Source organism: Rhineura floridana, chromosome 5 (assembly GCF_030035675.1).
Source record: "Rhineura floridana isolate rRhiFlo1 chromosome 5, rRhiFlo1.hap2, whole genome shotgun sequence".
Classification (NCBI taxonomy): Eukaryota; Metazoa; Chordata; class Lepidosauria; order Squamata; family Rhineuridae; genus Rhineura; species Rhineura floridana.
Genome location: NC_084484.1, coordinates 99750383 through 99773560, shown reverse-complemented (window position 1 = coordinate 99773560; position 23178 = coordinate 99750383). Strand labels below are relative to the sequence as shown.

Here is a 23178-nt window from a genome sequence, read left to right as displayed (position 1 = left end):
CCTGTTTCCCGGGGAGGGGGAGGAGAGATTCTGACATAAAGTGTTTACACTTTAAAGTGATCTGGGGTCTTAGCTGCTCGGATGAAAAGTAAAGGCGGTAAATTCCGCCGCTCAGCAGTGCATCACTTAAAAGAAAGTTTGTTGTTATTAAAGTGTACTGCCTTCGATTCCGACTTATGGCGACTCTATGAATAGGGTTTTCATGAGGCTGAGAGGCAATGACTGGCCCAAGGTCACCGAGTAAGCTTCATGGCTATGTGGGGATTTGAACACTGGTCCCCCAGGTCATAGTCCAACACCTTAACCACTACACCACACTGTCTCTCTCTCTCTCTCTCAAAAAAAAGTGCCTTCAAGTCGATTATGACTTACGGCGACCCAGTGAATCAGCGACCTCCAATAACATCTGTCGTGAAGCACCCTGTTCAGATCTTGTAAGTTCAGGTCTGTGGCTTCCTTTATGGAATCAATCCATCTCTTGTTTGGCCTTCCTCTTTTTCTACTCCCTTCTGTTTTTCCCAGCATTATCGTCTTTTCTAGTGAATCATGTCTTCTCATGATGTGTCCAAAGTATGATAACCTCAATTTCATCATTTTAACTTCTAGTGACAGTTCTGGTTTAATTTGTTCTAACACCCAATTATTTGTCTTTTTCGCAGTCCATGGTATGTGCAAAGCTCTCCTCCAACACCACATTTCAAATGAGTTGATTTTTCTCTTATCCGCTTTTTTCATTGTCCAACTTTCACATCCGTACACAGAGATCGGGAATACCATGGTCTGAGTGATCCTGACTTTAGTGTTCAGTGATACTTTTTTGAAGAAAATTACACATCAATATGAAGACCCTCACTTCCCCAACGTATCTGGGATCCATGACATGTGACTCCTAAATGCGTTGCTGTGATTCATTTGATGTGTTATTTGGATTTTTATAGCGCCCTGTCCCGAAGGATTAAGGCGGCTTCAAAGTAACTTCCACTTAGGAATGGGTCTCTGTCGCTAGGAGAATCCCCAACCCTATATACCTATATACCTGGAGGGAAAGAGGAGAAGGAATGTGAAACAGGAATACAGACTGCTTAAAATATTGAACTCATTCAATACATCATCATCAACAATCTTCCCGCACGTGAAAACCTGAGCCGTTCCCTTGGAAAATGGGGAAGGAGAGCAGCACTCTGGGACCTTAGCTGATTTTTAAAATTAGTTTCATTGAAGCAAACTGACTCTTTCTTTTACGCAACGTGTTTGGGATGCAAATGTTAGTGGAACATAAAGTGGAATTCACATCCGCGCACACTTCAAAGCCGAGGCGGCAGCCCTGGACCAAAAGACAGGCAGGCAGGAAGCGTCTCCGCTTATTTCACGCGTTCGGGGCATTATTTGACTAGCCAGTCCTTCTGCGGGTATCTCGGAGAGAAACTCATCATATAAAATATGTAAAAGTAGAAGATGGCATGCAGGGCTAAGGATTAAGCCTCCACTTTGAAAACTTCCTAAATCACTTTATTATGACCAACCAACGCCACAAAATAGTGAGTAAGCTTTTTAGACCACGGCAACTCTTCATCGGGCTGGATGGGAATGCGGGGTAGAGGCGGCAAAAGGCCAGCTTGAATAATGTCAGTATTGGTCAAAATTGGTCCTTTTTATTGTATTGCCTTAGAAGGGGCGTGGCCATGGGGTTGCCATGAAGAGCCCCCGCACTATGCTTCCAAGTAAACATAGAGAGGGTTGCACTATAAGTAGCTTAAATCGCAGCTTCCACCGGCATAAGGCTGAGCACTTTGGCGTCATTGTTTTCTGGACCGACCTCTCTCAGGCTGCAAACGCTGGGCTTTCCTGGTGGGATCAGTGGTGCAATGTTAGACTCTGGGTTTAATCGTCTTAGTCCGCTCTTTTGATGTTGACCATTCCTTCACTTACTTGAGTTTTGGTGCCCTCCTACTAATTTTGCTGAGAGGGACTTCTAACCCAAAGTCCTACGCTGACGGCATTGCTGGGGGAAATTACGCCAGCCATTGTTGTGATTGGAGGATTTAAATTTTATGTTTAAGGGAGTCTTTCAACTCTTAAAAATCCATTATTTGGATCCTACAATGTCAAACGATATAATAAAAAGAACCCAACCTGGTGGGATTTTGATTCTTTCTAGCACAGAATAACCATGTATTGAATGTCTTGATCGCCAATAGACATATTAGCATTAAAGCACACACACATACTAAGAAACCTATATAAGCGGTAGTGTATCTTTGAGACATAGCATTTTGCTACATCTGAATTATTTATTGTTCTTATGATTTACTCAGGGTTGCCGGTATGGCAACAGAATTAAACGGCTGAGGCTTTGATTGAATGCCATGCTGAGGGAGGGACATTTTCCAGAACATTTTTCTAACTCAAAGGAGACAACATTTGCGGTGCAGAAAGGTGCATAGGATGCATGTGGGAATAGACTTTGTAACCCTCTGGAATAAGGCTTTAAGAAGAACAGTAACAAATAAATCTACATTGTTTCCTGGGAAATGTAAAGATAGATTTATAGCCTTATCAAAGTTCTGAGATTTATAGCCTTATCAAAGTTCTGCTGGGTTTTATATAATTCCTGAAAGCAAAAAAGCTTTGCCTGTACAGAAAGGTTAAAAGGTTTCTGTGACAGCATGTATTGAAGCCCAGACTATAGTTATTCAAACAAACGGTGCCCGTAGAAACAATTCTGAACATACTCATGAATTTATGCCACAATGTGATCGGGAGAATAAAGCAAAAGAGACGCAACCAGACAATTAACTGAGCAGAGCCATTGAAACACCAGCTTGTCAATCAACAAATGTTTAATACGAAACGATGTTCGATTTCTCTCTCTCTCCTGTGTCTCTCTGATATCACAAGTCTGGGGCCCGATCTAAACCATATGGTTGAGAGGATGGAAGGGTTACTATTAATTTCGCTCAGGATTTTTTCCTGCTATATTTTACTTTTAAAAAAGATGGAAGTGAGGCTTTCAATCTCTACGTTTTTGTGGAATTACTTCTCCAAGATACCGTGTTAAAAGGGTAGTCTCGCCTCCCCTCCCCCCGGTGTATTTCCAGTGCACGCAGTTGTCTTTATTACCAGAGAAAAGTGAAAGGGACACAAACTGCTCATGGCTCTGCATCAGCTTGTATAATTAGCAGGCGCGCCGCAGCCATCGAGAAAGCAGGTACCAAGCGGCGAGGCTGTGCATAGGGCAGGCACTGAAAATCCAGCGAACAATGGTTGGCTCATCTGCTCTAAAGAATGGACGGCTGTCTAGGCAAGTCCAATAATCTCTTCGAGCGCCTGGGTTAGGGTTTGAATACTAGGAAGACTGCAATCCGTAAACCTGTTAAAGTAAAGTATTAGACTTGCCGACCTGGGCTCCTGCTGGGAGGAAGAGCGGGATATCAATCAATCAATCAATCAATCAATTGCTTTTAAAATCACACACATACAAAACACTCCACACCAAACTATTTCCGAGTACTGTAATTTAAAAGGGGTGATTGAAATCCAGTTAATTTCTGTAAACATTCTTACAGCATAATGCTACTCGCAGGTAAACCCCATTGCTGCCAATAGCACTTCCTATGTTTTTTTTCTGATTGTGAGTGTAGCCGTTTTAGTTGCGATACAGCGTACAATCTCGAGTCTGCTGAAGTCAGAACAGTTTGCATTTCTGCACGGATTTCGCTGGGGCAACTCGATTACTAAACGGCTTTCGGTCAGATGTATTCATTTCCCAGTCAGATTCCTAGCCCATCAGCAACTCAGTTTGAAACATGTCGAGCGCCTGTACCCTAGAGCAGGTGCAGCTGCCAGAACAGTTGATTCCACTTCTCCTTCCCCACCGGCACATGACAAGGAGCTCATCACTACAGCAAGAAATCTTTTTTTAAAAGCCTAGGAAGGAACGCTATGTCTGGACCACAAAAGAGTGTGCAACTTAATTTCATCCTCCCACCCCCATAGGAAAGGGCGGGAAGGGCGCGGCAGAACAGATCAGATCAGATCGTGTTTGCCCTCCAGTTACCGTGATTGTGGTCTGGGCTCCTGTCTCCGGAAGAGGAAAGAAAGAAAACGACTTTTGTGCCCCACACCCGGCAGGACCGAAAAATGACAGGAAGGAGACGCAGACATGGACTCCCAGCGGCTCTTCGCGTTGCATTGTGGGAGCCACGGGATCCAAAGCGGGATGAAAATGAACACAGATATAGGAGTGTTTCCTTTCCACTACCTCAAGAGCCTAAGGCAAGGTAGTGCTTATCCCTGTGTTGATTACTGAATGTGAATTTGTTAGCACCACCACATGAATATCCTTTGGCCGTTCTTAATTGCAGTCACCTTGATTAAACGTGTGGATTTCCCCACGCAGCTTCCCTGCATAGACTGGCCACATGTGTAAGGTCATACTCTTTAGTGCCTTCAGCTGCTAATTAATCTGAAATAATTATTAGGCTTTGGTTCTACATACAAATGTGGGTTAGTATCCCCACATCACCCATGGTCATACAATGAAAGAGTGAAAATATAAATCCACTCTGCTTGTTAATCTACAGGAAGGTTAAAATTGGTTAACTCATCATAAAGATCATCATTATTATGTATTATAATTATTATAAGTATATTATCATTATTATGTAAGTGTGAAGATGTGATTGTGTTTACATTGTTCTGAACAAGGAAGGTACCAGACCATGATAGTGTTGCTGTGTGTGTTTGTGTGCTTAATTTAGTTTAAAGCAGCACAACAGCAGCAGAGAGTAACAGCAGATGTTGAAATGCGAGCGTGCCAGTGTGTGTGTGTGTGCTTTTACCCTGCATCAGGATCACTGAGACTTGAGACTTAGTAAAATAAGAAAAGCTAGTTTATTTATAGAAATACATAGTAGATAGAAAGGCATACCTAGTTCTAACTAACCAAGTTGGAGGCGTAAAACCCAGGTGTAGGAGTTAGCCCCATGGCTAGGAGAGAAAACAGAGACAAAGGGATTGTCGGAGAGTGGCAAAACTGGGAATGGAGAGATTGAGTGAGCCTTTATGTGTGTTTGAATCTTTGCTAAAGATTATACCTTCCCTGCAAATTAGTCAGACAGAGACTTTAAGCTTTAAAATAAGAAACAACTACTTTATTTGGGAAATACATACTTGATAGGAAAGTGTTCTACATCTAGCTAACTACCTAAGTTGGAGATGCAAATGCTAAGCCTAGTGTTCGCCCTCATGCTTGGAGGAGAGGGAGAGACAAAGAGAATATGTCTGCTCTCCCTCTCAAGAGAAAGAAGGAGGAGGAAGGAGGGGAGGAGATGTGGTCAACATCCTATGCATATCTGTCTAGCAGGAAGGGAGAGACAGCGGGAGATCAAATGATAAGTATTAGCCTAGCAATCAGGATGTCTCCTCTCTAGCTACCCTTTTCAACCTCATGCAGCCTCAACCCACAAGTTGGAGTTGAACCACATATTCCAACAGGGATGTCTCCTCTCTCCTGGACAGTCTGAGAAGGAAGAGTGAAAAGGGCAGAAGGAGGAGGGGCAGGTAAGCTTCCCTGAAGATGTAACAGTCTAGAGACAGAAGGAAGTCAGCCAGAGCATCACAGGTAAAGATAAACAAGTCTATCCATCTGGAGGACTCTAGCTCTATCTCCCTTCTGGAACACAAACAACAGATAGCTACTGTGGAATTGCTAAGCCACTTGAAGACAGGCAGTGTTGTGTATGATCTAGTGAAGAAGCGGGAATATTACTTTCTCCGGCCTTTTACTGGGCTTAAAAGATAATTTTTGACTTTCTGTGGTACTCTAAAGTCATGTAAGTCAGTCTCTTATACTATGGAGCTTTTGCTGGACAGATAAATAATCAAAACCATACTCTTCAACACTGGATAAAGAAAATGTGTACTCATATTACTAAAGTGAACCAGGTACTCATAATATAGTAGTGCACAAGGTAAATAAATTATCCTCCTCCTGTGAAATCTGATTGCATGACTTTTTTATGCCAACTTGTTTTTTCTTTACTACCCCCCAAACAGTTTCACATCTAGACAGCACCAAGTTGTACATCACCTCTCATATACGTGAGGTGATGTATGAGATGGTGCTATCTATATCTAATATACTACACTGTAACCAAGTTAGACTGGAAATCTTGTGCCAGCCAGATACAGTTGACAGGTAAGTAGCTGTTTGGTACAACAGCAGGGAGCTCAGCTGTTCAGAGGAATGAGGTGGCCAGGGGAGGGAGGATATGGCACCTTCATGCTTTTCTTGTGTCTTAGACTCTCATCCAAAGCTAATACTCTATGATCTATGTGGACCTGATGTATAGAGAATGAATTAAGGTTTATACTATGCTGATATACACTCATATTACAAACTGAACCAAGGCTTAGTTCCAGAACATACTTTCAGTGTAATGATATAAAGAAGTTTATATGAAGGCATGTGAGAATATATAACACTCTCCCAGGTTATGGTCTGAAGGCACATGAGGCCAGCTCCTTGCTGAACCTAAGCAGGGTCAGGTCTGGTCAATGCCTGGATGGGAGAGCGCCTGGGACCATATGTAAGCAGCCTTGGGTTTCTATCATGAAAAAAAGGCAGGTATAAATGAAATAAATAATATATTACTTTTCCTATTTTTGAACGCCAGACACCTGTATATGCCTTTATTTCAAGATTTGAGGGGTTAAGCTAGGTTTTCTCAGGGTGAGACTCATCCATTGCACTCCAAGTGTGCTGACCATTGTGATTTTCCCAAATGCGGGAAACTCAGTCAATTGCATAATTTGTGGTTCTAGGGTCAAATTAGCAGGCCTGAGCCCCTGCACACCTCATTTTAGAACTGGAGCAATGCCCCATGGGGGTGGCTTCCAGGCAGGGGCGTCGCTAGGGGGGTGCGGACTGCACTGGGTGACACCATCAGAGGGGGGTAACTCTCAGCTTTAATTTTTAAAAAATTAAGTTTCTAGGTGGTCCGGTTCTCGAGATATACATAAAAACGTCAGCCGCCCACTAGTGGCATCACACGGGGGGTGCGGGGGGGTGCGGAGTGCACCAGGTGACACATCAGAGGGGGGTGAGTCTCAGCTTTAATTAAAAAAAAAAGTTTCTAGGTGGTCCGGTTCTCGAGATATACATAAAAACGTCAGCCGCCCCCTTTAAATCTTTTTTTAAACTACTGTATAGCACTTCGTAGCTTTAACCCCGCCCGTTCAGGATTGCAGCCAATCAGTGAAGTGTTTGTTTGACCTGTGGCAGTGTCTAGTAAACCTCATTGCAAGGCCAGAAAATGGTGGTTCCCCCCCCCGTTTATCTGAAAATCTCATAAATTGGGTAAGTATATACATTTCAGTTTTTTCCCCTCTTGTGTGTAGGAGTCAGATCCTGGGCAGTGTTTTCAAAACCTTCCCAATACTTGCTTTTGTGGGGGTAAAAGCATTGCTAATCCCATATGTCCAGAGTAAATCCCATTGAATTCAATGGGATTTACTTTTGAGTAGACATGGTTATGAATGTGCTGAAAATCAATGGGACTTTGCACTATAAATATATTTACAGATTGTGTAATTCATAAACATTTGAGAGTCATGTTTATATAAATATTTCTTCATACTGTGTCCCAATAAGTATTTGATTTCACACTATGGTTGTAGATGCTTTTTTCCTCTACATTTTAAGTGTGCCCTTCTTCCTGGGGGTGGTCACGGTTCTCCATTGTTTTCATCCTGAGGGGAGGATAGGCTGAGAGATGGTGAGTAGCACATTTAAGGTCTCTTCACCTCCCCTCCTTTTTTATTTGTATTTATTTTATATTTCTCCAATATCTTCCCCTGGCTGTTTTTATGTATTTTAAATATTTTTAGATTAAATAAAAAGGAAATCATAATTGTGAACCTCCCTAAAAGCAATTTACCTATCCTTATGTTTTGGCAAAGTGATGGTGTGGAGGCATGCTGGTAGAACAAGAGACCATGTTTGAGGCATGTTATAAGGTGTCTGAGGACACATTACTTTTTGAGACCTGTAGATTCATGTTGGAAAGAACACGTGCACGTATTGAATGGTGGCTTGGGTGCTGTTTTTTCAGTCTACCCTGCATGCGTAGGGAAGGTGATACATCATCTGGCAGCTAGCTTCATAACGGGAGAATGAAAAACATTTGGATCACCATTCACTTGTTTACTTTTCTCACTATTGAGACCACTTCATATATTACTTTTTCATACACAGAAAGTTAATCTTTGTATAGGAAAAAGTATTTTGTAAAATGTGAAGGACAGTGGCTGTCCAGTCAGTATAACCACTGTACAAGATCTACTCAGCCACTGTAATTACCTTTTTGTTTTGAGTGCCCTTTTGTCTGGGTCTTGGTTCAGGTGTGTATCCAACTTTGATGTGCTTATGGAAGGGGTGTGCAAGTAGTGCCCCCCCAAAGTGTGGAGGCTTGGACAAACATTGTGTTATGGAAAACCAAAGTCTGTGTGAAAGTACATATTTGGGAATGCCATCAGTGTAATCCTAAACACACTTAATAAATAATATCGAACTTGCACTTTACAAAATATATTACGGTCATGTCCATAAGCACCAGGAGGGTAGTCGCCCAGGGGATCTTAGTCCCTCTGCTTTTTTGGGAGCAGGGTCCCTATGTCTCCAAGCATCCTACAGTCAGCATGAAAAGGGAGTGTGTTAGTCACTGAGAAGAGTCTTCTAATATGCTTCCTTGCCTTTTTTGCAGATTGGAGCCAATCAGAGTGAAAGGAGGTGAGTCAGCCACTGAGAAGACTCTTCTCAGTTGCTAACGCTCTCCACTTTCATGCTGATTGGCTCCTAGAGATGTTTGTTGTTGTGAGAGAATGCATTAACAAAGATCTCATTCTTAATCCAGGAGCAAAAAAGGGTGTATGTGGCTGTAACTATCATGAAGGGACTCTGCACTTCTGAATTTTCTGCTAAACAACTGATAAATACCTATGTAACTTTGTGTCTGGAGACTTATTATTAAGAATCACTTTCCATAACTGTAAGGAGGTGTGTCCACACGCAAGCATCCCAGGCCCCTAAATGAGGGGAGAGAGCAGCATAGGGACATAAGCAGGTGTCTTATTCCAGGGGTTCCCAAACCTTTCTTCTACATAGACCACTTGAAAATTGCTGAGGGTCTGAAAGTATCTGAAAATTTACTATGGGCATATGCAAGATAATTAACTCCCATTAGTAATAAGAGCAAGAATTTGAGCTGTGCGTATGATATTGTAATTCAAAAGTGTAATTTTAATTTTGCTAGTTGTTTATGTCACTTCTATTGCCATTACATTCAGTGATATATGGGAATTACGATTTACGAGTAACATTAGTACAAAAAACATTACTAAGGATTCTGTATGGTCTGATACGGGAGGAGGTCCATGGGGGTGACACCATGAGTTACCGCACCAGGTGACACCAACCCTAGTGACGCCACTGCTTCCAGGCAGGCTGACCTCTAGTGCTTTTCAGTTTGGAATGGAAGCCTTGCTTGCATACATTTAGAGAGAGGGGGGGGAGATTCTGTAAACAGAATTATCCTTTTTTGATGCAGACTATTGCTTTGCTGGTGTTGGTCTCTGTGGCTTTTGTGAAAGGGCTGCAGCTTTCATTACCACTGGCACTTTAGGAGACAGGTTTCCTGATGAAAATGTCAAAAAGAACCGTGTAGTGAGGCATACTAATTTTTCTTATTTTTAGCGGAAACCTGTCCATTCTGGTCTGTAATGTCAATGCTGAAATAAGGAAGGACATGATGTATGTCATCTCATTCACTAAGGAAGGGGCTTTGGGCATTTCTTTACACAGATCATGGTATTTAAATCATAAAAAAGAAAGCAAAGTGAAGCAGAGGCCATGAGAGCATTGTTTCGGTCGTCTTTGAGGGTTGTCTACACAGGCAATGGCTAGTTGCCTTATTCAGGGGTGGTGCCAAAGGGGGGGGCAAGAGTCCCCCAAACAAGGACCTTGTCCTCCCACTTAGTATATTTCACCCACCTAGAAATATACTTTGCTCCTTCTGTCCACCCCCCCCCATTTTTTTTCTGGTGCCGTTGCAGGCCTTATTGTATATGCAACTAGCCTCGTTTTAAACGTTTTTTTCTTCCATTACTGCCATCATCCCATACTACTACTGTGGTATTCAGTCAGGACTCAGGAGGTTCTCAACGCACTGTCTCCTCAGAGCAGTGCCTTTCATAATCGTGCATGTAGTTTAAGGTTTGTTAAAAAGGTGATGTTGAATGGAATCCATGCCAGTAATAAACAGTGTCAATCGAAAAGTACTTCCTGGAGAAAAATCGGAGTGATTTGGTGTGGCTTGAGAAACTCCTTCACTGGAGAAAAGGCGAGAAAGTCACGTGAGTCATACTCAGAACAGACTGTAATCAGTATCTGTTAATTACAGTGGGTCTACTCTTTTTTAGATACCTAGCGGGTTATATCCTACTTTACTATCAGTGAAACAATTTTGCGAACAACCATTTTCGTCCAAAGTCAGAAACCTATAGAGAGGAAGGGCAGAATCTGAAGAATATGTGGAAGAGGAAAAGGGATGGATGAATTTGCCAAAGCAACAGAAGCATAAATTTGGCTCGGGGACGCTGAAGAGCACGCTGAGGCCTCAGGATCTCCCTTCGCAAAGGGTTGTGGGCCAGAGAGGCCCAGGTCCCCTCAACCAGCAAATGTTAGGCTGCTTCTCTCTCTGCAAAGAAAAGGGTCAACTTGTATCGCCCGCTATTTCAGATAACTGTTGTCTGTGTGTTAACGGAGGCTTCTCGGTTACTTTTCCAGGTTTGGGAGATGCCTGGGGACAGCCGAGCAGATTGGGCCCCTTGGATAATGTCGCGAAGGAGCTGGGCTCGCATTTGCTTCAGGTAGAGTCTTTGCGATTCGTGCTTACGGCTTCCATACTTCTTACGGTGTTTCAGGAGAAGTTTGTTGTGTTGATGTTAATACTCGCTGAATTCCCCTCAATTCCTCCGCCCCCCAGTTGGTCTTATGACTTCTGCAGTGGAGGGAGTCGCGTTTTCAAAGGCGAAAAGGAAGGAGACGGTCAGTATGTCTGGAGCAAGATCCCTGAATGCTGCTTACTTACGCGTTAACATCCCTGGGCTAGTTAAAACGGGCACATGCCACTCCCGCCCCTATCAGTGCATTCTTATGGGTAAATTGGGGCTTGTTACGATTTGGGAGTACAAAATCAGGGAGTGGTCATGAATGGGTTAATGGAAAGTATATGATCTTGTGTATGCAGGACAACCATAAATCACGTGGCATAAATAGGAAAGAAAGCCTAGTGACTTAACAATTAATGACAATACGTACTTACATGTAAACACACCCATATTTCAATCCATTTACACTTGCTGCAATAATCTCCAGTTATATCTGTATCTACCCACAAACGTGCATTTTAAATGGGAGATTTCAGTTCTCTGCATTACTCAGTAGGGAAAACTTTTGAAAGAGTGCATGGCTACTGTGGTGGGAGGAGAACATCTGGATTAGATTTCTCATTGACATTAGCACCTGAACATACAGTTCAAAATCTGATTGATTCACTTTGGAATTCTGCTTCCTTCCATTGTGTGAATCCTGATGCAGCAAAGGGTTTAGACAGGTATGTGGCCCAGCCTCACAAAAGTTTTTTTGGCTAGTAAAATTCTCCTGATTTGACAGATATGATAAAATGCAATTACTTATCATTTTCATTGTGGAAGATTGATGTTTAGTTGCATAGGCTGTTTTTAAAGATTAACCAGGACAGAAATAAGATCTTAAAGAGAATCGTAACCTTGGGTAGGTGAAACTGGGAAAATAAAATAACAAGTACACTGGTTTTCAGAATTCCTGCAATCCATCCAACACTCACAATTGTAACCTGGTTACAGGTTGGTAACTGAGGCCCTGAAAAAAAATAAGATAGAGGTTGAGAATTCTGTTTTAGTTGTACTTTATGCTGCAATCCTAACCATGCCAATTCAGAAGCAAGTCCCATTGAATTCAGTGGAGCTTACTCCCAGGTAAGTGGGGCTGAGATTGCAGTCTTTGTTCTTAAGCTTTTCAGCCACATTTAACTAACAATTTGACATTTGCAGTGCCTTCTGGAACTTGAGCAGCTGCTGTATGATAAAGTTTGTTTCCATTTCTTAATCATTATTTTCACCAGTTTCTGTAGAAAGGTGGGATGTAAATATTAACAACATTTTTGACTTTAATATAGAATGAAGTATAGAATGATCTGAAGTACTTTCTTTTTACCTGGATATTTCTATTGTGAAGGTTTAATGAAACCAGAAATTCATCCATGTCCTTTAAATATGTCCTTTTGTCATGACATTGTTGTATAGAAAGTCAACATTAAAAAGTGTGTGTGTGTTAAGAAAAAAAGAATATTTAGAATAGAGTTTTGAAATATCACATTTGTTTACAAAAATAATTACATTTAAACAAAATTTGATGGAAATCAGTTATGTTGTTTGAAAATATAGTTTGTCACACAGTGAAAAGCTTACTTTATTTGCTATTGATTTAAAACATTTAAAACATTTATATCTCACCTCTCTTAAGCTTCGGATGGTTTATATCAATTAATAATCAAGCAAGGAGGAAGGTCCCCAGTATAAGAGCGAAAAGGAAGACATTACATGAACCAGTTAGGCAAGAATAAAGTGCTGTTAATATGAACTTGTACAAATAATACAGGCAAAGAAGAATCAAAACGTAATAAAATATTAGTAAGCTGCCACATAGACATGAATAAGATACTTCAGATATTCCAGTTATTCAGTTATCCAGTCATTAATCTTGCCTAATTGGTTCCTGTAATTTTCTTCCTTTTTGCTCTTACAACAATTAATAACATCAGTAAAGTAACAATAGCTTATTAAATTACTCTTCAAGTTTTGCATACCACAACAATCATAATGTAACATTATGTAGTATGTCCAGTTATTTCCGTATTAGATATGCTGTTCTAGGACACACAGCTAGTTCACTGAAAATGTGTGAGCAAAAAAGGGGTGTGTGTGCCATGTATTTAAAGAGCCACTAAAAGTAAGTTTTTCTAATGGAAGTACTGATGCAGCCCAACTATAACGTTGGAGAACAAATTGCTAGTTTATGAGGAATGCTTTAAAGCAATGTTTTATTTCAAGAAAGCAATGATTTCGACCCTGTGTTAATACTGCTTCAAAGTTTTGTTTTTTTTCTGAAGAAGGGGGAAAATGAAAACCAAAGAGTAATCTGGTACCAATTACATGCTGTAAAAGTAGAGTAGGTCAGAGAATAATTTGGAATATTGTTTTTTATTGGACACATTGAACTTGTTCCTCTTTTGCAGCCTTTTATTACTTTCCTCCTTTTCCAGCATATTAAAATATGAACTAGTAAATATAAAAAGCAATTCAAGGTATTTTGAAACAGGTTTTCCTTTTCAAATGTAGACCTTTCCCCTCTATATGAAGAATACTTATGGTCTAATCACACTTGCATAGAGATGGGTTTTATTGTAATGAACATATGAACAAGCTGCCTTATAGTGAGATCATTGGTTCATTTATTGTCTCCTCTGATGAGCAGTGACTTCTAAGGTCTTAGACAGAAGCCTTTCCCAGCCTGGCTACCTAAGATGCTTTAACTGGCCATTTAACCTGGGACCTTTGGTGTTGTGCCATTGAGCTATGGCATTTCTCCCAAATCAGTGCTCCATTCTGACTAAAAGTGGCTTTTCCAGGTCTAGGGCGGAGCTCTTTACCTGCCTAGCTATGAGATAAATGGTAATGATGGGTATTAAACCTGGGACCTTCTGCATACAAAGGAAATGTTCCACCAATGGATTCTGGTTCTTTCATATACATAATCCAAGCAGAGCTTGCTTCCAGATACATGTTTCTGGATTGAGATGGAATAGTTATTGTGACTCATATTCTAATCCAGTAGATCTAATTTATTTAAGTGGAACATTCTTAAATGTGGCCAGGATTGCTGTTTTTAAATTACAATTTTGCTATACATTTTATCTTCTTGGTATAAATACGCCCCAAACAATCATTCTATAATAGGTCAAAGTAGCATATTGCGGAGTTACATATGAACAATTATATAAGGTAGTTTTAACTTTTAAGGAATTTGTCTTCTATAGTTTTTGAAATTGTGGTTGTAATAAAGTTTATTTTGTGAAATGTTCATGTTCTTTTTATTTTTTTCAAGTTTTACAAGCTACTTGTCTGATAATTCTCAGCTCACAAAAACCTTACCAAAAATAGTCAGAAGCATGTCAAACATCACTCATGGTATCATTAAACTGTAATTAGGATTCCTTTTTCCTCTGAGATAGGATTTGTGCTAAGTACTGAAATAAGCAATATCAACCTGAGAATGTTAAGGCCTGCTGATGTAAAGCCCGCATATGTAAGAAGAAAATTAGATACAACTTTTTTTTAGTGTGTGTATAATAGTCATTGGTTAGCACCAATGATATTGTATTATATAGTTAAATCCATTTTTAATCTGTTTTTGTAATTTTATTATTGCATTTTTTTACTTCCTTATAAATCATTTCAGGACTATTTAGTGGGAAGTGATATACCTAACCTAGTCTTCATCAGGCCAATATGGGTAATATCTTTTTGATGTATGTTTTTCTGTAGGGGGAAATTAAAAACTTCTCACAAGGAACTTGACTATAAATTGTAAGTGGTAAGATTTTATTCTCTTTCTTTCTCTTTTGCAGACTCTGGATGGGTTTGTTTTTGTGGTAGCATCTGATGGCAAAATAATGTATATCTCAGAAACAGCTTCTGTTCATCTAGGTTTATCCCAGGTAGGAACATGTTCTGTCCCTCTGTTGAATGCTGATGTTGGAGTGGCATGTGGTGATATTATCTTGCTAGTGGCATAAAGTTTCTCCTTCGAAATGATTTTAGATTTTTTAAAAAAAATCTTCAGTCAGTTTTATCACTGCACAGGAAAAGCTTTACATTTTTCTTGTTACTTGTCCATGTTTAGAAACTAAGGGTGTAATCCATAAAAGTGCTCTGCTAACTCTACTCTCCCCTATACTTCTAACCCCCCCCCCCAAATGCCTGGAAACTGGATAAAGCATGGTCCACTCCTCATATAGTTATAGTAAGTGCTGCCTGTTTCTAACTGTCTGTTTTTGCAAATGGTGCAGAGCGGGAGTGGCAATGATATAGATCTCTGGAAAAAAAGTGGAGATTTCCAGTTTCTGTTTTGGATTGTATGCAGTAAGAACATACGAAGAGCCCCAATGGATCAGACCAAAGGCTCATCTAGTCCAACTTCCTGTTCTTACAGCGGCCAACCAGATACTTACAGGAACCCTGAAAGCAGGACCTCAGTACGAGAACACTCTCCCCACTTGTAGTTTTAGCTGCGATGAAAATAGAGGAAACCTGAGTTTTATAGTAAATGTGCTATAGGAAAAAATAAAAGAGGAGCAGATTTATGAGTGTTGAATTCAGGTAATTCTTTCTGAGCTTTGCCAGCCTCGTGGACTTTTCAGTAAAGCATTTCATATGCTTGTGGTAGAACTCATAAAACTGGATTTATTTATTTATTTATTTTATTAGATTTCTAAACCGCCCTATAGCTTTCTAGCTCTCAGGGCGGTGTACAAAAAGGTAAAAACAGATTAAAATACAATAAACATGATCACAATACACTGTAAAATATAGAAACAAAATCAAGACAAAGACAAATTAAAATAAAATTAAATTAAAATGCCTGAGCAAAGAGGTAGGTCTTTACCCGGCGCCGAAAGGATAACAAAGAAGGCGCCAGGCGTATCTCATCAGGGAGGGCGTTCCATAACTCGGGGGCCACCACTGAGAAGGCCCTAGTTCTGGTTATTACTCTCTGGGCCTCCATATGCGTTGGAACCCGGAGAAGGGCCTTCGATGTCAAACGTAGTGAACGGGCAGGTATATAGCGGGAGAGGCGTTCCACCAGGTATTGCGGTCCAATGCCGTTAAGGGCTTTATAGGTAAGAACCAACACTTTGAATCTGGCCTGGAAACATATTGGTAGCCAGTGCAGCTGGGCCAGGACAGGGGTTATATGATCATATTTTTTAATCCCAGTAAGAACTCTGGCCGCAGCATTCTGCACCAGCTGAAGTTTCCGAACCGTCTTCAGAGGTAACCCTACGTAGAGTGCATTACAGTAGTCCAATCTAGAGGTTACCAGAGCATGGATAACTGTGGCAAGGTTCTCCCTGTCCAGATAGGGTCGTAGTTGGGCTACCAGCCGAAGCTGGTAGAACGCGTTCCGTGCCACCGAGGCTACCTGAGCCTCCAGAGACAGGAGCGGATCTAATAAGACCCCCAAACTACGGACCTGCTCCTTTAGGGGGAGTGTAACCCCATCTAGGGCAGGTCGGACGTCAGCCATCTGGGCAGAGAGCTCCCCCACCAACAGCATCTCAGTCTTGTCAGGATTGAGTCTCAGTTTATTAGCTCTCATCCAGTCCATTATCGCGGCCAGGCAGTGATTTAGTACATCAACAGCCTCACCTGAAGAAGATGAAAAGGAGAAGTAGAGCTGCGTATCATCAGCATATTGCTGGAAACGCACTCCAAATCTCCTTATGACCTCACCCAGCGGCTTCATATAGATATTAAAAAGCATGGGGGACAGAACCGAACCCTGTGGGACCCCATATTGGAGTACCCAGGGATTTGAGTAATGCTCCCCAAGCACCACCTTCTGGAGATGATTCTCGAGGTAGGAGCACAGCCACTGCCAGGCAGTGCCTCCAACTCCCAAGTCCGCAAGCCGCCCCAGAAGGATACCATGGTCGATGGTATCAAAAGCAGCTGAGAGATCCAGGAGAACCAACAGAGTTACACTCCCTCTGTCTCTCTCCCAACAGAGGTCATCATACAGGGCGACCAAGGCTGTTTCTGTACCAAATCCCGGCCGAAAGCCCGATTGAAATGGATCCAGATTTACTACTGTTCTGCTCCAAAGTTATTGTTTTGGAGTTTAAAACACTACTATATTTGTTTGTTTTAATGGCAACTCTTAACAGTTTCTTGAATGTAAGTTCATTTAAAAGCAATGGGATTTACTTTCAGGAGCATGTTTTTAGAATTGAATCTCAGATAGCAAAATAGAATTGGGATGTGATTTAGCATTTTAAAATATGAATTATGTCCACAACTCATATTACTCAATGTTTAATTATTAGAGAAATTATTCTTTAGCAGTGTAAGCTGTAATCCTATACCACTCAAACTCAGTGAGACTATTCTGATTAGACGTGCATAGGATTGTGCTGTTAATCAACTTTGGATGTTCCCACTATTATGGAAATACTTTTCTGAAACCTGTGTGAAGTACTGCTGATTCAGTCAATAGTAAAGAGGATGTTTATTTTGATGAGTGGAGTGGCGTTTATAGAATTCTACCATGTGGGCCTTAAAGAGCATGGTGGGTCAGTATTGGCCTGCCACCTCCATTTTCCAGGCCTCCTCTTATAGGCCTCATCTTAGATTTACTTCTTTGCTTTGACTTTTAATGCTTTAAAAGAAATGGGGGTGCCACAGCATCTGATTGTCCTGATGCGTAACCTATACTCTGGACAAGAGGCTACTGTAAGGACAGAATATGGAGAAATTGATTGGTTCCAAATAGAAAAGGGTGTGAGACAGGGGTGTATTTTATCACCCTGTTTGTTTAATCTGTACGCAGAACATATCATATGGAAAGCGGGATTGGACCAAGATAAAGGAGGTGTGAAAACTGGAGGGAGAAATATCAATAATTTAAGATATCAGATGATACCATACTCTTAGCAGAAACCAGTGATGATTTGAAACGAATGCTGATGAAAGTGAAAGAGGAAAGCACAAAAGCAGGACTACAGCTGAACATCAAGAAGACTAAAGTAATGACAACAGAAGATTTATGTAACTTTAAAGTTAACAATGAGGACATTGAACTTGTCAAGGATTATCAATACCTCAGCACAGTCATTAACCAAAATGGAGACCATAGTCAAGAAATCAGAAGAAGGCTAGGGCTGGGGAGGGCAGCTATGAGAGAACTAGAAAAGGTCCTCAAATGCAATGATGTATCACTGAATACCAAAGTCAGGATCATTCAGACCATGGTATTCCTGATCTGTATGTATGGATGTGAAAGTTGGACAGTGAAAAAGGCGGATAAGAGAAAAATCAACTCATTTGAAATGTGGTGCTGGAGGAGAGCTGGACTGCGAAAAAGACCAATAATTGGGTGTTAGAACAAATTAAACCAGAACTGTCGCTGGAAGCTAAAATGATGAAACTGAGGTTATCATACTTTGGACACATCATGAGAAGACATGATTCACTAGAAAAGACCATAATGCTGGGAAAAACAGCAGGGAGTAGAAAGAGAGGAAGGCCAAACAAGAGATGGATTGATTCCATAAAGGAAGCCATAGACCTGAACTTACAAGATCTGAACAGGGTGGTTCATGACAGATGCTCTTAGAGGTCGCTGACTCATAGGGTCGCCATAAGTTGTAATCGACTTGAAGGAACATAACAACAACAATTAGAGAAAGATGATTTAAAAAATTGCAAAAGAAATAAAATAAAAGACATACTTTTACGAGGAAGCATCTTTAGGTTTGGGATGTAACTATCTGTCTACTCACTGATAAGGCAAGGGAGCTAAAGTAGAATCTGGAATGGTGTTGTCCAGGCACTACTTACAGGGGAAAGGCAAGCCAGCAGAAGTAATCTGTTTGCTGTTTTCTCAGGGGCAGTTAGCAATCAGGTTTGTGCAGGGCTGTTGTTAACCTTGGACCTTTTGAAATAATACCCTTTTCTGGTATGAGAATATAAGAATGTAAGAATATAAGAAGAGCCTGATGGATCAGGCCAATGGCCCATCTAATCCAGCACAGCGATCAGCCAGATGGCTGTGGGAAGCCACAAGAAGGACATGACTGCAAGAGCCCTCTCCCATCCTGTGGTTTCCAGCAACTGGTATTCAGAAGCATACTGGCTCCATCTGTGGAGGCAGAGCATAGCTATAACGGCTAGTAGCCACTGGTTGCCTTATCCTCCATAAATTTGTCTAATCCTCTTTTAAAGCCATCCAAGTTGGTGGTCATCCCTTCCTTTTGTAGGAGTGAATTCCATAGTTTAACTATGTGCTGTGTGAAAAAGTACTTTCTGTAGAAGATAGCACTGCGCTAGCACTTTACAGGTGACATGGCACCATGTTCACAAGTCACCTACACCGCAATACAAACCCCAGTTTCTAGCAATTTCTTTAGCAGCACCTCCTATGTTTTAAAAAGTACGCTCTTAGCTTTGGTGGCATCAGTTTTTCTCTGAGACTTTCAGAGGAAAGCAGATCCTACCAGAATGAGTGAGTTCTTTGGAAAGAAAATAGAAAGAGTAACAGAAAAGAGCTAGAAACTACTGCTAAAGGAAAACAGGAACTAGTTGTGGCAGTAGGAGCAGATCTCTAAATGCAGGCATAGCAAGGAGGAATGTGAGTGCTTAGAAGCACATTTAAAAACAACTGTTGTCTGATTTGGTATTTAAGGGAAAGGAGCCCACTCACTTTTTTGGAAACCAGTACAGGTAGAGACGGAATTCTATACATGTGATGCCTTGTTAAGAGGCTAAAGTACGACCTGACACTTTGTTGTACCCTTCCCTAAGTTCATTCTGTTTCAGTTTTCTACTATATCCTCCTATCTTTTCAAACCACATTTCTGTTTTCCAGTATCTGTTCTTCACTCCCCCAAAATTTTCATTGCACAAACGGTGTGTTGTCTCTCCAACTGTCCTGTCTGCAGTACTAAACCTTCTTGTATTACCTTTTCCTCCTTTTGAGAACATTAAGCAGGGAAAGCTATGTAGGAGGAAGGATTTTGCATAAAGCATTGCCTCTTTGCTTTGCCTCCCCCTTCCTGAGAATGCTAGAATCAGAGAGCTGTGTTATGCCACAGAGATGGAAACTGATGTTACTCCTTTTGCCCAAGTGGGCGGATTGCCTGTGCCTATACACCACTTACATTTTCAAAACAAGAATGAAGGCACACAGGACAGGACTGAATTTTTCTCATAGCCATTGCGTATACATTTGGTAAATATTAATAAGCATTCACATAGTTGTTAGCCAGGTGAAGGACTGGATTCTCTGGCCTATAAAATGTACTAAGGGACAGGCTTTAAAACTTTAAATTGGGCAAAATTCCAGTCTCTAAATTCATCTCTGCCATAATTCAGTAAAGTAAGCCGAGTACATGCTTGTAGGAAGCATGTGGGTTAAACCACATATTTAAATTTAGACCCCTTGTTAACTAGTTAGTGATTCTATGAAGTCAAATCCACAAATTTGTTGTTGTCACTTCATTCCAACCCTAAATGTCCTAGTTCTGGTTGGAACCTTTTATTTACAGTCTACAGGATGAGAGTGCTATTCTCATCAAATTTACTAATTTGCGGACTGCAAGCATAAAAGTAGTCAGAGTACTTGAAGGATTGCAAACTGTTACTTTAAAATAGCAGTTCATTTTTAATTAGTTAAGTGAAAACAACTTAAACATTCACAATTTCCCTCATCCACAAGTCTGTTGTGCTGCTCAATTCATTTGAGTATTGATGACTATCAACAATATTTTATTTATTTATTTATTTATTTTGTATCCCTCCCTTCCTTCCAGCAGGAGCCCAGGGCGGCAAACAAAGCACTAAAACACTTTAAAACATCATAAAACAGATCTTAAAATACATGAAAACAAAACAGCATTAAAAACATTTTAAAAAACTTTAAAAAGGGTTAAAGCATTATTAAAAAATATATTAAACAATTCTGACACAGATGCAGACTGGGATAGGTCTCAACTTAAAAGGCTTGTTGAAAGTGGAAAGTCTTCAAAAGGCGCTGAAAAGATAGCAGAGATGGTGCCTGCCTAATATTCAAAGGGAGGGAATTCCACAGGATAGGTGCTGCCACACTAAAGGTCCGTTTCCTATATTGTGCAGAACGAACCTCCTGATAAGATGATATCTGCAGAAGGCCCTCACCAGCAGAGTGCAGTGATCGACTGGGTATATAAGGGGTAAGATGGTCTTTCAGGTATCCTGGTCCCAAGCTGTATACGGCTATGTACGCCAAAACTAGAACCTTGAACTTGGCCTGGAAGCAAATGGGCAGCCAGTGCAGTTCTTTCAGCAGTGGGGTGACATGTTGGCAATACCCTGCTGCAGCGAGCAGTCTCGCCGCTGCATTTTGCACCAGCTGCAGCTTCCGGACCAACCTCAAGGGCAGCCCCACATAGAGCACATTACAGTAATCCAGCCTGGAGGTTATCAGTATATGGACAACAGTGGTCAGGCTATCCCGGTCTAGAAATGGCTGCAGCTGTCTCACCAGCTAAAGCTGGTAAAAGGCACTCCTAGCCACAGAGGTCAACTGGGCCTCTAGCGACAAAGATGGATCCAGGAGCACCCCCAGGCTATGGACCTGCTCTTTCAGAGGGAGTATGACCCCGTCTAAAGCAGGCAACTGACCAATTATCCGAACTCGGGAACCACCAATGCACAGCGCCTCCGTCTTGCTATGATTCATACTCAGTTTATTGGCCCTCATCCAGCCCACCACCGAGTCCAGGCAGCAGTCCAGGGCTTGCACGGCCTCTCCTGATTCAGATGTTATGGAGAAGTAGAGCTGGGTATCATCAGCATACTGCTGATACCTTGCCCCAAATCTCCTGATGACTGCTCCCAAGGGCTTCGTATAGATGTTAAACAGCATGGGGGACAAGATGGTACCCTGCGGCACCCCACAGCACAGCTGCCAGGGGACTGAAAGGCAGTCACCCAATGCTATTATCTGAGAATGACCCTGGAGACAGGATCAGAACCACTGTAAAACAGTGCCTCCAATACCCAGCTCACCAAGTCGGCCCAGAAGGTTACCATTGTATATATATCATTGTATATAAGTGTATCAGCACACCACTTTTCTGCTCCTCTATTTTGAAAGACTGCAAAAAATAAATAAATAAAAAGGTATGTGGAAACCAGAGCTTGGAAGAGTTACTTTTTTGAACTACAACTCCCATCAGCCCAATCCAGTGGCCATGCTGTCTGGGGCTGATGAGAGTTGTAGTTCAAAAAAGTAACTTTTCCAAGTTCTGGTGGAAACAATAATTGAGGTGAGGGAAGTTTGAAAACACGTCCACTTGGGTTTACAGACAACATGGATAGTAGCTGCCATTTTAGATGACATTTTTGTGCAAAGATGCCTACAGTTGCATATCGCTATGTACAAAAGAGCACTGTGAAAAACTCCTCTGTGCATTTCAAAGGCAAAGTCAGTTCTGCTCTGACTTGGAAGCCTTCATGACAACTGTGAAGGAGATATGCAGTTCATATGCTAACAAGTAACTTTCAAGGTTTTACAGTACAGTATTCATTATGTGTGTGATTCTTGAATGGGAACAGAATGTGACAATTTATGCATGAGTGGACAGGTATTTGGATCAAATGATACAAATAAAGGAAAGAAAGAAGTTAGAGGACAGTTCATGCAGAGCATATCTGTATTTTTTCATATTTGTGTTTAAAAACAAAGAAATATGCATTGAATTAAATGAAATTGGATTTTGATACATAATTAATTAACTGTATCTGTATGGCCACCCAATGAAATGTTCTCTGAATACAGGTTTTAATTGGTCCCTGCCCCCATGAGCATTTGGAGGCTGATTGGATAGTATATATAAATTTTTAGATGTTGACGAATTGGTGCATTGCAAAACAGGATAAACTGTGATTTGCAATCTGGATTTGGAGGGCTTGCTGAAATCCTAGATTGCCAGTTTGTAAAGCTATGCACCCATGAAAGGACGACAGAGCATTTGAACCTATAACTCTTTCTGCTCCTCCAGACTGTGATAAAGAGGATTGTCTGTGTGTAGCCTTGACCTACTAAATGCTAACTGCAATTGTAAAATCTGCATAATGTGGGAATTCACCCTTATTGAAAAGTATAACACCTTGATCTAGCTATGATAATATACATGCAGAAGTAGGCTTATGCAAGCACAATGAATGGGGCCATTCATTTCTCCCCTGCATTTCTCC

General features: G+C 41.1%; 1 protein-coding gene across 5 annotated transcripts in view; it reads left to right on the top strand.

Annotated features, from left to right (window-relative positions):
• SIM2 (SIM bHLH transcription factor 2) overlaps nucleotides 1-23178 on the top strand; it is an 81099-nt gene that overhangs the window by 19701 nt on the left and 38220 nt on the right. For 2 of the 5 annotated variants that reach the window (XM_061627695.1, XM_061627694.1), the window contains 2 exons: nucleotides 10847-10929; nucleotides 14790-14879. In XM_061627695.1, the coding sequence (XP_061483679.1) occupies nucleotides 10847-10929; nucleotides 14790-14879 (173 nt within the window). The other 3 variants (XM_061627697.1, XM_061627696.1, XM_061627693.1) reach the window with 3 other exon arrangements.